Below are 14,933 nucleotides of genomic sequence, written 5' to 3'. Positions count from 1 at the left end.
AAAGCTGCCATAGAAGTATTGCTTTCTAAACAGGAAGACAAATAGGTCTTAATGACAATTGAATTACCTTATAAGCATGACAAGTAAATGGTTTTTTTTTGTTGGAAGAGTGAGAGATGGTATGAGAGTTTGTCCATGTCCACTTCTGTCACTTAAACACCTAACCTCATGTTTTTTCTGTCATACGTTTCCCCATCATTTTGTGTTGTCTTTTTTCTCTCTGTAGTTCAGTGTTTCAGCTTTCTTGCATCCAGTTTTTCCTTTCAGTCAGGCTACTTTGTAAGAGAAGTAGCTTGGTTGAAAATCTGGGTCAACCATTGAAATCCTTGCATATCAACCCTGTTCTCTTCAGCATTTATAGCAGTATAAGACGTTCTGGTTTCTTACATAGTTCTTCTGCATCATTTAGATACATGTATCTTCTCTCAAACTTAAATTATTTATACGGAATTTCTTAAATCATATTTATTAATAAGAATGCTATTTTAACACATAAAACAAAGAAAGGTTCATTTAGTATGTTTTGGTGAGTATAAAATGGGATAAAACCCTTTACAACTCTCAGGAAATATATTTTTTAATTCATCAGACAAAGGCACAGATGAATTTTTCATGGATTAAGTAATCTTAAGAAAAAATTTATTTAAAGTAATGTTAACCATTTAGCACCACCGCACACAGTTACACCTTATGTTAAATACTGAACATGGCTGCTTGCTTGACTGAACTGGTTTGATCATCAATCCGAAATGAGAAGTAAGTAAACTATGACAGCTTTGTAGTGCCATTAATGTAACCAGCTTAAGGGGGAAGGTGCCCAATAGAGGGATTCTCACTTTAAACACTCACAGATTCAGCATGTTGAAAAAGAACATCATTAAAAATGTCTTTTCACTTTTGATAAAACTGTCATCTTTTTCTTTTTTAATAAAGCAAATGCTTGTATTATAATTGAGAGATTTACTGGTAATAGCTAGACTATATCTACAATTCAGTAACATATTAATCTTTTAACTTTCCAAAAAAAGATTTAAGGCTTTATTGCAATTAAAATGACTAATTGAAAGTCTTTTACCTTTTAAAGTGAGTATTTAAAGACAGGTATGATATATTGACCTGTAGTGTACTATGTCGTAGGTGACGGTGATTTTAGATTTTATTTTATTTGGTGCTGTTTATGATTATAGTGTACTCGTATACAATGTTCATACTCTACGTAAACCATCAAAACATGCTGAATTAATAAAATTTTCACTGGATTTTTTATTTGTTTTGGGCACGTAGCATTTGCTTTTTTGTAGTATGCTAAAACTACTGTTTTTAAAGATTTTAACCTTTGATTCTTAATATGAAACTCAAAAGCTTTAAAAACAGAAGTTTTTCTGCTATTTCCTTGCTTTGCTTTTCTTTTAAAGCCATGCTTGAGTGATGAATGTAAAAATGCCTACAAAAATTACTGTGTGCTATAAATCTACGCCAAACAATTGATAGAAATAGGCAGGAATTATATGATACATGCTTATGTTAGAGGTGTCCAGTTTGTCAGTAAGAAATAGTACATGATTTGAACAGCTTGGGGTAAAGTTAGTACCACTCTAGCTTAGTGATGCTTGTTATAAAGTTAAAAAAAACCTCGGTTGTGGGATAGATTTATTAAAAGAGAGTCTGGAAGGAGAAGTGTTAAAACTCTGTATGACAGATTTACCATAAGGTTGTATATTCAGGAAAATACAATGCATTAGTAGTAGGCATGGAAAAATGAATCATTTATAGTGGACTGGTAGGATAGCTAGGAGGAAGTAGTATTCACTTTAGAATAAAGGTTGACATAAAAATTATCATGCATTGACAAGAAATGAGTAACCATTACACCAGTCAGGGAAAAATAATCTTTATTAGCTTCATATGGCAGAGTACAAATGGCTTGATATATATGTATTTATATATATATGTATGTGTACATATGAGGAATAGTTAATATCCTGTAAGATATTTACATAGAACATATATTACCTCACTTTGTATTTTGGGCTCTTGCACAAAGAGAGTATTTATCAAATATCAAAGATGCATCCTTCAAAATGTATGTATATACATATGTATTTATTGGTTTTTGTCAGTTACTTGCTTAAAAGAATAGCTACAGAAAGGATTGAGAAATTGTTCCATAGTGGAGTAGGGAGTAATTATTGGCAGTGTATAATCTTGCTACAGCATGCCTTTAAGGGTGCAGTGCTCAATGGTTTTCATTGCACTAAAACTGAAATTGAAACTCCAAAAACTACTACATCATAACATATCACCTAACACCAATTATACAAGTTACTTGTATTTTAAAATTTGGTATACACAATTTTTTGCATTTTTGCAAATTAAGAAACCCAGTTACACATTTTGAAATTAGACCTGGAACATAAACATTAAAATTTGATTTTTCATTTTAAATTTTAAGATGATACATGAAAAGAGTCTTTTTTTTTTTCAGATTTATGATCGGAGGTTGAAGCAGTACAGGAGCAGTCTGGAGGACATTGATGCCGCATTAATTCAGGGAATCAACAAACGATTCAAACGGCAGGATGGTGCGGAAGTGATAAAAATAGAACTCGATGAACTTAACCGACAGTACATATCCTTGATCCAGTGGACCAAGGACAGGCTTAGAGAGATTACTCGTAGACTCTCGGAAGCCAATGTCAACATTCAGGTTAGGTTCAATTTAAAACACCTTCAATAAATCATCAAGTCCCCTTTGTGAAAAAAAAATCATTCTGTATGTCCTGTAAATCTTGAAACACATTTACATATATACCATCTTAAATATTCATGGTAAGTTAATGAAAAGAGTGAGTAGAATTTTACATCTTGTAGACCCAAAAGACTTTATTGGATTCAGTTTCAGTAAAGGACAAGATAGGCTAAGACCCCTTTTTGGCCCCTGGTTTGGGATGTCTCCAAGAATGATGCAAAAGTTCATCATTAAAAACCTTTGGTCATCTCTGATACAAAATGAGTATTAAGTTTAAGTTATGGGATACATGCACAAAGGTCAAAAATATGCCAATTTCCAATGTTTCTGGGTTTTTTTTGTGAATCTTCGTTAATTTTAAAGCACATTTCACTTCAGAAAACACAGAGCATAAGCTTTGCCTATCTACCAGATTTTAATATTTCATGCAAAATTATCAGATGCATCTTGTGTCTAAAAATCTCAGATTGGCAAGCTTGTGCACTATGATTTCCAAAGTGAAAAATATTTCAAATTTGATGAAATTTCACCAAAATTAGGAAATTTAGTAAAATGTCTTACTTTTGCACCCTCTTGTGGCCTCCATGTATGCTTTGAATCAAAATTAGTGCTGATTTTAAAACAAGCATCTTTTAAAGTTCTTAGATGTAAACCATCCCAATTTTAACTGTGTTTTGATTTTTATATCAAAAGGAGCAAAATTCGACTGTAACCATACCTTGTCTTTTCATTCCATAAGACTGGATTAATTTCAGTTTCATTATGCTGGTATTGACTAATATTTTCAACTAAATATGTAATCTGCCATTAACAAATGTTAAAATTATTTTCCTAACAATTTTAATGAAGAACAAATATGCTTGTCCTACTTTATAATAGTTATTTTACATTTATAATATGGAAAATTTGTCCTTTCAGTTTCAGATGGTGATTGATGATGACATTCCACTACTTAGGACTTTCAGAAGTGAACTTGCCAAACGTTCATCTGTTTTAATGGATGAAGACATGCAGGGGTTCTTTGAGGAATTATCTGAATATGAGGGATATACAGGCACCCCAGGCCAGTTCTATGGAGTAACTCCAAGACAATTCACCACGAAAGCAACAGCATCAATGACATTCCAAAGACCAGAAATTTCTGAGCCGTTATCAAGGATCAAAGTCACGAAAGTTGAGACTCAACCTGATAAACCAGCTCAGAAGCCATTAGAAGTTCATGTGAAGAGCCGATCAATGACTTCTCTCCCAGAGCAACAGAAAAGACTGTCTTTAAAACTAGCTAGCATGACAGGAGTGAAAGCTCCACAGTCCACACAAGAACTTGGAAGGAAACATCCAAAAGTATCTCAGACTCTTTTGACTGTAAAACAAGAGAGTGTGGCACCTACTTCACCATTCCTACATTTACCTGGTGTTCTGAATACCAAAACAAACATGATGATTACTTTAAGAGAAGCAATAAAAAGTGGATTATTTGATCCAAAGACTGGATGCTACTGTGATCCAAGAAGTCAGAGAAAAGTACCATATTCAGAAGCATGTCAGTCTGGATTTATCACACGAGAACTAAGAGAAGAGTTAGGAAAATCATCTGGAATGTTAAATGTGTTAACAGGAAGGCCATTCACTGTTCTAGAATCCATACAAAAAGGACTGTTTGATCCTGTAAAAGGAACTATAAGAGATCATTCAACAGGGAGACATGTAGCTGTCCATCAAGCTGCAGCACAGAATGTTATTCCAATGGAAATTGCAGAAAGAATGATTGGACCTGAAGTTTCAGTGACAACAATTGCACAGTCTCAGGCAATATTTGGTGAGGGCAGTCTAGAAATAGTTGATGTTCCATTGAGCTTATCAGAAATGGTAGAAAAAGGCTTTTATAACTCTGCAACTGGCAGACTGCAGGATCCTATATCAGGAGCCCAGTTGACCATAATTGATGCAGTAGAAAGGGAATATGTGAATCCTTCTAAAAGAGAAATCAAAGATGCAGCTAGTAATGAGTATGTTACAATTGTTGAAGCGGTTGGAAAATCTCTTCTTGACCCAGAAGCTGGGCTGTTTATTGTAAAGTCAGAACTACTAAAACTTCAACTTGATGAAGCATATGAAAAACAGATTCTCAACAGACCACTTACTCTTCCTAGAATGGTCAGAGATGGTCTCCTTAGTGACCGAGGTCGGGTGACCAATCCAAGAACAGGTGAAGTGATGTCCTTTTCTGATGCCTTGGATATTGGATTGATAGATGACAATGTAAAGTGTGTAGTGAACCCTAGAACAAATGATATCCTCTCTGTTTCTGAAGCTATTGAGCAAGGCTTCCTTGATTCCAGAGGTTTATTTGTTCCACCTGGAGCTGCACCAGCTGTTGCTATATCCGAAGCCCTTGTCCAGGGATACTTAAAGCTTGTAGAAGAAGAAGTTGTCTTCCCTAAACCTTGTGTATTAGATACAAGGAAAGGCATCAAAATAACAGTGCCTGAGGCTTTGAGACACAATCTTATTACAAGTTCAGGAGAGTATGTAGACACCAGTTCAAATCGAAGAATTCTTCTAGGTGCTGCAGGAAGTCAAGGATTAGTTCATAAAGATATGGTTGAGAAACTCACTAGAGAAACCTCTCTTAAAGATGCAACCAATAAAAACATTTCATTCATGAGAGCAATTCAGATTGGAATGGTTGATGTTGAAAAAGGCCAAATTTGTGACTTTAAAACTGGAGACATGATGGACTTGCAAAAAGCTGTGACAGAGGGACTGATTTCAAGTGAAGATGCAGAGTGTTTGATGGAAGTCTTGAGTTCAGCAGTTACACATACAACTGTGATAACCAAAGTCCAACCTAGTTCTGAAGAATCCAGTATTGAACCAATGACAGTTTCAGAAGCTAAAGAACAAGGTCTGATCAATGAATATACTGGGAAGTTCAGAAATCCAAAGACTGGTGCTACAATGCCAATTGACGAAGCACTTGAAAAAGGATACCTTATCCCTGACAAAGAAGAGGAGAATGAATACATTGTAGAAGAAATGGACGATCAACCTATGGAAGAACTAGATGAAGAGGCCAGATGGCTGAAAGAAATTTCACTGAAGCATGCACAGCTTTCTCCTGGAGCCTCAGCAACTGATTCAAAATTGATCAGAAAAGGAGACACAGGTTTCTCATTTACAACCACAACAGTTTCTAGACCTGTCTTATCAGAAAGTGTTGTAACTGAGACCAGACACCTTGCCGTACAGAGTGCTCTAGATCCACGAACAAAAGAACGTATATCTGCTCAGGAAGCTGTTAAGCGAGGTCTACTGGACATGCGAAGAGGTCATTTTATCCACCCTGCAACAGGCAAGAAACTAACCATTGTTGAAGCTATTAGTCAAGGATTTTTAACAGGAAAGGAAGTGGATGAGGTTGATGCACAAGAAGGATCTGCAATCAGTGATATCAAGTCATTTTCAATCACAGGAGTTATACACCCCAGAACCAAACAGAAGGTCACAGTTAGCCAGGCCACCAAGGAAGGAATCCTGCACTGTGATAAGGGGCTTTATATTGGCAGAGATGCATTTGGAAGGGAGAAACCTATGAAAATTAGTGAGGCTGTTACTGCTGGCTTGATCTTTGCAGATACAATCATGGAAGATACTCCATCAACAGCAGAACTGATAAGAGAAACCAAACAATACACAATTAAACGGGTTGTTCATCCTCACACAAAGAGACATGTTCCAGTGATTGAAGCAGTGAGAGATGGAATTATAGATGAACACAATGGAATTTATCATGATTTTAGAACTGGAGAGAAACTTACAATCATTGAAGCCATGGAGAGGAAGTTAATTGAAGCAGAATTGACATCAGTTAGTTCTAATACAGAGGGTGGTGGGAACAAAATAATCACTACCAAATTGACAACACTGATGGTGTCTTGGGTAGTGGATCCAAGAAGTGGAGAAACCATTCCAATTTCAAAAGCAATTGAGGATGGAATAATTGACCAACATAAGGGATGCTATCATAATCTCGTCACTGGTGAAACAATCTCCATGAATGATGCCATTGAGAGAAAACTAGCAATTGCCAAGTCTTCCACCCAAGATTCTAGTGATAGTGGTAGCATTCATAGTATTCACATTACTGATGAACAAGAATCTTTTGAAGCTACATTGGTAGAGGATATTCACTCTGAAACTGTGACCTTTAGCATAAGCAGCGTAATTGATCCACAGACAATGGAGATGATTTCCTATGATGATGCTGTAGAAAAATATATATTAGATATTGCTAAGGGAGTTTATCGTAACCCTGCAACTGGAGAGGAGATTCCAATCAACGAAGCATTAAACAAAGGACTGATTCATGCAGATATCACAGGAAAGAAGAGAGAAGAAGAGCTCATGAGAAGTGCTTTTGTAGCTGAAAAGATTGACTTCCCACTGAAAAATGTGACAACTGTGAGAGATCCAAAAACAGGAATGGAAATGTCTGCAATAAGAGCTATCCAGTTTGGATTGGTTGATCTTGAGGATGGTATGTTCTTAGACACGAGAACATCTAAACACATTCCACTGAAGTCTGCCTTGAGACAAGGGTTCATTACATTATCTAAAACAACAGATCCAGCAGAGATTGAAAGGTTGCAAAATGAATCCTCTGATTCAATTCACCCTCCGAAATTTTCAGAAAATGGACTTTCACCATCAGTGGTGGACATGAAACTTGAAAAGTCAGGTACCAGAGAAAACAAGACTTCAGTCTCTACCTGTGCAGACGAGATCCTGAATTACACAACAGAAATTGAACAAAGTATGGATGCAAGTTTTAATGATGACTCTTTAGATGGTAGGCTTGTGTTTGAATTTTCAGACAAATTGCAAATGGGAAGAGGTGCCCAAGGCATTGATATTGAAACTCTGACATTCCCAAAAGGATTCTCTTACACTGAAGCTGTGAAAATAGGACTGGTGGATCCAACCTCTGGGAAAGTTCGAGATCCATCTACACATAAGCTGATATCCTTGCAAGAAGCCATGATGACAGGGATCATCAACCCAAAGAAACCAGCATTAGTGACAAAGACAGGAGAGCATCAACTCACTCTGCAAGATTGCATCAAAGAAGGATATATTGACCCCAAAACAGGAAAGTTGAATTTTGGCAAGTGTGGTGAAGAAGAAATTGTTGTGAGTCCTCATTTCACATCACAATTTTCCAAACCAGGGCCACTGAATTTACTGGATGCTGTGAGAGCTAACTTATTTGATGATATAACATTCACTTTCCTGGAGCCTCTGTCTGGAAATAGATTTACACTACAAGAGGCAGTAAATAGAAATGTGATTGATGGAAATCTTGTGACCATAGAAAACTCAGAGACTGGAAGAAGACTCTCTCTTAAGACTGCATTACGTCAAGGATGGATTGATGGTGTAACAGCAAATGTGAAAGACTTTGCTTCCAAGACTACAATTCCTCTAATGGAAGCTGTGGATAGAGGACTGATTGCTAATGCTATTGATGAAGTGTCTGGTACCCTGTATGATTCCATATCTGGAAAAGAAATTCCATTGGAAAAAGCACTCACATCTGGACAAGTTAAGAAAGATGATGTAATGGTATTGGACAAGAGGACTGGTGATCTGGTAACTCTAGAGACAGCATTCAAAAAAGGACTTATTCAGAGAAATTCTGGTGTGGTCTTGGATACTGCAACTGGAGAGAAGATGAAACCCCAAGATGCCATAAAGATGGGTTTGCTTGCTGTTGTTGGTGCGCCAGTGCTTGGTGGAATGGCTTTGTACGATGCTATGACAAAGAATCTCTCCCAGCCAGAGGCAGTCAGTACCCCAAAATCAACTATGGATAGGCACAGGAAATCTTCAGAGAAGGCAGAGGAGCACATAGAAATTTGTGAACCAAAAACTAATGGCCATGCGGAGACACAAAAAAGTGGCCACTCAGAGAGAGTGAAAATGAAAACAGAGAAAATGTCCCCTCAAACAACTGTAGTGTTTGCAAAACCAGGAGATAATATTCAACCTTCACAACCATCGTGGACACATGAGAAAAAAGATGAATCATTCAACCGGAGCAACTTGGTAAGTGAGGAACAGATAACTGAAGATGCACAAGAAATATTCAAAAGGATGAGAGAAAAAGATACCAAAACAGGAGTTAAATTACCTACTAACCTTTCTACCCTAGCTTCTCCTAAATCTCCAGCTTTCCACTTTCCTCCTGCTTCTGAACAGGTGAAGGATTTCCCTCCCTCTGCTTCTATATCTGAAACTATCTTGCAAGAAGCCCCTCCCCCTTCTCCTTCCCCTCCTCCTACTATTCTTTCTTCTCTCACTATCAAAGACAACATAACTGTTGATTGGCCTGCTGGAAAAGTTATTGTGAAAGACTCCGGGGAAGTTGTCAATGTTGCTGAAGCTGTTCAGAAAGGCTATCTGGATTCTGAAACTGTAGAAAAATTAGGCGAGGCTGCACTTATTGAATCAAAATCACCTGACATTGAGATAAATTGGAATGACGGAACTATAACTGTGAAGGAAACAAAAGAGAAAATATCTATAAATGAAGCTCTGAAGCGTAAGTATATTGATGTGCATATTCATGAAACTCTCAAAACTGTGATCGAAAAGATAGAGGAAATCAAGAAAACAAACAGAGTGTCACCACAAGAAACTGTAACAAAAATGAAAAGAAGTTTTGTAACAGCCCATGCAGAACAACCCCAAGTGACAACCTATATAGAGCAACCTCAAGTGTCAACAGTGACAACTGAAAGGCAACAAGTTCTGAAAACAAACGTGTCAGAAATGCACATTCCACGCGATGATAGATGGCAAGAGCATACAACAACAAAAGAAATGGCTTATGTTGTGCACCACCACCCAAGTCCTCCTGCTTTCAACCAAGATGCACAGAAAACCACAACAAAAGAAATGGCTTATGTTGTCCATCACCACCCAAGCCCTACTCTTTCACAATCTAAAGAAATATCTGAATCGTTCAGGCATGAGACCTTTTCAGAGGGTCCATGGTCCCTGAATGAGCTTGTGCAGAATGATAGATGTACAACATTTGATGGAAAGATCTATGTCCCACATTACAGTGTCCCCATTACAATCCAGGAAGCTATCAATCGACACTTTCTAAACATTGATACATCATGTATCATTGATCCTCGAACTGGAGTAGTTATCAACTTGTGGGAGGCAATGAAGAAGAACATCATAGATGCTGAGACTGGAATCATCATTCACACTGGAACAGGGGAGAGGATAACTTTAAAGGAAGCTGTTTATGAAGGTTTGATACCACAACCAGGGTACAGCTATACATCATTCAGTGAAGAAGTAGTGGGTCTCACTGGTGGGTCTTTACATCTCACATGGAAAGATGCTGTGGATCAGGGACTTCTGAACCAGAAGATGAACACTTTCCAACATCCCTACACCAAAGAGGTAATGTCTATTTCGTCGGCTGTTGAGCTTGGACACATTTATCATCCAGGAAAGGAGAAGGTTACCATTGAAACAACAGAGCTTCAGCTGAAACCAATGAAATTGAGTACTATTAGTTTGGGTAACAATGTGTCATTTACTGATGCCATTCAGTATGGAATGTTAGACTTGGAGAGTAACAAATTTACAGAAACAGATACAGGTACCCAAATGACCATTCAAGAGGCTATTAAGAGTGAAAAGATCAATCCATTGGTTGAAACAACAACAGAGACTAGGACAGAGAAGATGACACTCACTTATGCGATTGATCTTGGGTATTTCAATGAACAAACAGGAGTATTCACTGATTCAAAGACAGGAGAAACATTTACATTGCAGGAAGCAATTAGCCATGGCTACATTGATGGGGATAGTCAAATATATGATGTGGAAGGCAAGAGATTTATGACAGTAAATGAAGGTTTGAAGCATGGGCAAATTGACAAGAAAACTGGAAAATTGAGATATAAAGAAATAGAGCAATACTCCTTGAAAGATGCAGCAAAGATGGGGTTAATTGCTTTCATTGGAGGACCAATTTTAGCAGCATCCAAAATTCAGAAAGTCATGACTGGCAAAAGAACAAAATCAAAATCTTCCCCCGAGAGTTCCCCAAGCAAGAAAGATGAAGTATTTTTTGAAACATTCCCAAGAATTTCTAGCCCTCACATGACTGAAGCTTCCCATAATGTTGAACAGCATGCTCCAAAACAACTAACATACTACCCTGACTCTACTAACAGTATTCCATTACTTAAAAGAGAAGCATCTATGAAACTTCACTCAACAGTAGTAGATTTCTTATCACCAGATGTATTAGAAATAACACAGTACACTCACCATCAGGATGACTCAGTGAGCAAAAACACTAGTAGGATTAAAGTGGATTCAGTCAGAGATCTTGGAACAGGCAACAACATTCCACTACACATTGCAGTTGATAGAGGAATCATTGATACTCATGAGGGAATCTTCAGAAACACATTGACTGGACGTACCTTCAGTATTACAGATGCACAACAAAGAGGTTATGTGGTAGGACACACTCTAAGCAACTGGACAACAAGAACTGAGCCTCAACAGAAGAGCACAAAAACTGATGTATTGTTTTCAGGGAAGAAAAACCTCTCGGTGGTGTCTGTGTTAGATACCTTGTCAGGTGAGAGAGTTAGTTTTCATGAAGCTTTGGATCGTGGAATTGTGGATCGTGAGGGGAAAACATACATTAACCAGAGAGCAGGAGAAGTGATGTCAATCATGGAAGCAGTTTCTAAGGACTTTGTATTGGTCAGAGATATAGATGCCAGTGCAACTACAGCTAAGCAGATGGATTCTCTTGTGCAGAATACCATCACTCAGTCCTACTCTGTGAAAGTTGACTCGGTAGTAGATCCAAGCACAGGGAAAGATGTTCATCTTTCAACTGCTATCAAATCAGGAGTTCTTGATCCCAGAGCTGGAATTGTGAAGAACAAAGTAACTGGAGAAGAAATATCCATCAGTGAAGCTTATCAAAGAGGTCTTTTAAAAGGAGAAGCAACCACACATGTAAACACTATGAATCCAGTTGAATCTGAAGAAGATAGTATGCATATAAAATCAGTATATGACTCAAAGTCACAACAATTTATCCCAGTAAAGTTGGCATTGGAGAGGGGCATAATTGATGTCCATGCTGGAATCTACCAATCAGGTGATGGAAAGAAAATGTCCATACCACAAGCTGTTAAAGATGGCAATATCAAAACTGCAAGGGACAGTAGAGTGCATAGTTTAGGAAAAGTGCGACAACATGACATCATTGTTGAGAAACCTCACAAAAGTGGTGGTTTCATGCAGTCAGATTCCTTTGATTTTAGAAGATTTAGGGGAGGTAGTGAAATAATTGTTGGATTAAAGAGATGCAGAGTGAGCTCAGTTCTGGATACAAAGAAACAACAAAGGATTACTCTAGAGGAAGCTGTGAGGAGAGGGATCATTGATCATGAGCTTTGTAAATTCCTCGACCAGAAAACTGGACAGACGCTTGATGTGTCTGAAGCTGTTGACAAAGGCTTCATTATTCTTGAAAGTGGAAGCCACTCTCAGGTTCCCCTTGTAACTTCAACATTCCAAGATGTGTTCTCCCTGAAGTCAATCCAAGACCCTGTTACAAAAACAGATATTCCCATAGAGGAAGCCATAAGAAGAGGGATATTTATGCCAGAAAAGGGACAGGTGTTGAATATCAGAACTGGTCAGACTTTGTCTGTAGAAGAAGCCATTAGTAAGGGAATAGCACAGACTGATTCTTCAAGTAGATCTTTTAGTGATTCACTGGTTGTTAAAGGTCAGATGCTTGAAAGTGCAAAAGACCCCATGTCCGGAAAAAATATTTCTTGTAGTGAAGCCCTTAGAAAAGGCATTATAGATGTAGAGAGGGGGCTTTATTATGATCCCAAAACAGGGGTATCAATGTCATTGTCTGATGCCATGAAAAGTGATTTAGTTAAATGCAAAGGTGAAATACCTGGTACTTCTGAAAAGACTACTAAGGATCAAAGACATCTGAATATTGGTCTTGTGCTAGACACTTTGACAGGCTTGGAAATTTCAGTGAATGATGCCATACAGCGTGGAATTTTAAATCCAGAAATGACAGTCTATACCAACTTAAAAACCGGAGAGACCATGACTGTTGAAGAAGGTTTTCAAAAAGGTCTTATATCAGGGAACCTAAAAAGAGTCACCACTACCAAATCTGAGTCGAAGACCAGCAAACCTGATGCCAAGTATAATATCACAGGAGTAGTAGATACACTGACCCATAGATTTCTTAGTGTATTTGAAGCAATCAAGTTGGGGATCTTGGATAATCAAGGAAATTTCATGGACCGTAAAACTGGAGAAATCAGCTCTGTTGCTAGTGCCATGAGGCGTGGTCTTGTGGTAGGAGATGAAATCACATCAACAAAGAAAAGTGTGAGATTTAAAGATGCTTTGCAGAAGGGATACATTCACACTCAAACTGGAATTTACACAGACCCTAACACCAGTAAGATGTACACAGTTGATGAAGCCATTTGCATGGGCCTTCTGTCAGATGACAAAGGGGAGTCCTACAAGTATCTTCCACCAAAGGCTGATGGATCTTCTATGACATTCCAAAATGCAATTCAAACTGGGAAAATCAATTCAAAAAACGGGATGTTGGGGGACAGGGCTTCGAGGGAACTTTCTGTTGAGGAAGCCCTAACCAGACAAGTTCTGTCCCCGTTGTCAATCCAATCCCTAAAATTAACAGATAAGGAGGAGACAAAGAAGAAAACTAGGTTTGCCAATGGGCATTCCGATGACAGCTTCCAAAGCTCTTTAGACAGATTTCCGAAAGAAAGGACCATTCCATTGCAGAAGAGTTCTGTTATTATTGTCAAAGGTGCAGAAGCTCTACCTATGTCAGTGAATGAACAAGTTTCCTCAGATACTAGTAGCACCATGCCTGATGATGTATTCAGAGAAAAAGTAAAAAAGAAATTACAGTCATCTCAAAGTAGCATAACATCCCCATCTCCAGTGTTCTTGGAAGATGCTATCAAACAAGGGTTTGTAGATAAAGTGACTGGAATCTTCCATGACAAATCTTCTGGAGATATGTCTGTGGATGAAGCTGTCATATGTGGATTTTTACAGCTCAGTGAACCAGAACCTTTAGAGGATTATTATGTCCCTAACCCTGACTCTCCCATTTCTATCTCTGAAGCCATTTGTAGTGGTAGTCTCAATATGAAAACAGCAGAATTCACAAACTTAAAAACAAATCTTGTGCTTCCTTTACAAACAGCATTACAGCTGGGTTACATTCAAGCAAAAATTAGTACTGAATGTGAGAAAAGTTTAGACAGTGAAAAAGATTCTCAAACTGATAACATTCTTGTGATAAGTAAAGAGGGTTCCCCTTTTAAACCTGAGGCAAGTATTTTGTTAGACAAGGATGGTAAAAGTATATATAAGACACACACAGAAGTGATCACCACATCTGGGTCTGCCACGTACAGCGTTCCTCCTGGCTATATTGTGGATTCCTCAGGTCAAGTGGTGGATGTAACGTCAGGAAAAACCATGACGATGGAACAGGCAGCATCCTCTGGTTTGGTGGAGGTGGATTCTGTTGATGGGTTTTCTGATATTCAGGTAGTGAGGGCATTCCCTCCCTCCTCTTCCTCGGTGGATGGTGACATATCCTCCTCCTTTTCATCCTCAACTCTGCCCTGCTTGGATGATGAGGTAAGTGATACCCATAGTAACAATGTCATCGGGGAGATTTGCAGTGGTCACCATATCCACCTATGTAGGCAGGTTGTGCATGCATTAAAATGGTTTGCTATGAGAGTGCATACACTTCTCTAATTCCCTAAAACAAATCTTAATACCTCTTTACCCACTTACATTTGATAAAAATAAAAGATGAATTGTCAAGTGTACATTTTACTAACTTGACAATTTCATAATGGTGTAGAGTAGACATAAAGCATGAAAATCTGTAAGATATGAATGTTTGTACTGTGTTTCAAATGAGTGTTGGGAAAGGTTGGTTGTGAAGATGGAAAAACGGATAGACACAAAAAAGTTGCTTCAATGGCTATTTCCAAAATTTTCAAAAACTATATCGAGTATTCAAGGT

The 14,933-nt window shown here is 37.9% G+C and overlaps 1 protein-coding gene across 14 annotated transcripts in view; it reads left to right on the top strand.

Moving 5' to 3' along the window:
* Nucleotides 1-14,933, top strand: part of LOC133190151 (microtubule-actin cross-linking factor 1, isoforms 1/2/3/4/5-like) — an 84,720-nt gene that overhangs the window by 34,672 nt on the left and 35,115 nt on the right. For 12 of the 14 annotated variants that reach the window (XM_061325618.1, XM_061325617.1, XM_061325619.1 and 9 more), the window contains 2 exons: nt 2,486-2,707; nt 3,668-14,536. In XM_061325618.1, the coding sequence (XP_061181602.1) occupies nt 2,486-2,707; nt 3,668-14,536 (11,091 nt within the window). The remainder of the gene's footprint in view (nt 1-2,485; nt 2,708-3,667; nt 14,537-14,933) is intronic. The other 2 variants (XM_061325626.1, XM_061325627.1) reach the window with 1 other exon arrangement.

The sequence above is a fragment of the Saccostrea echinata genome, unplaced genomic scaffold, assembly GCF_033153115.1.
Source record: "Saccostrea echinata isolate AGI-Se365-2 ecotype Australia unplaced genomic scaffold, CSIRO_AGI_Sech_v1 ptg000022l, whole genome shotgun sequence".
Lineage (NCBI taxonomy): Eukaryota > Metazoa > Mollusca > Bivalvia > Ostreida > Ostreidae > Saccostrea > Saccostrea echinata.
This window is presented reverse-complemented; position numbering and strand designations above follow the sequence as displayed.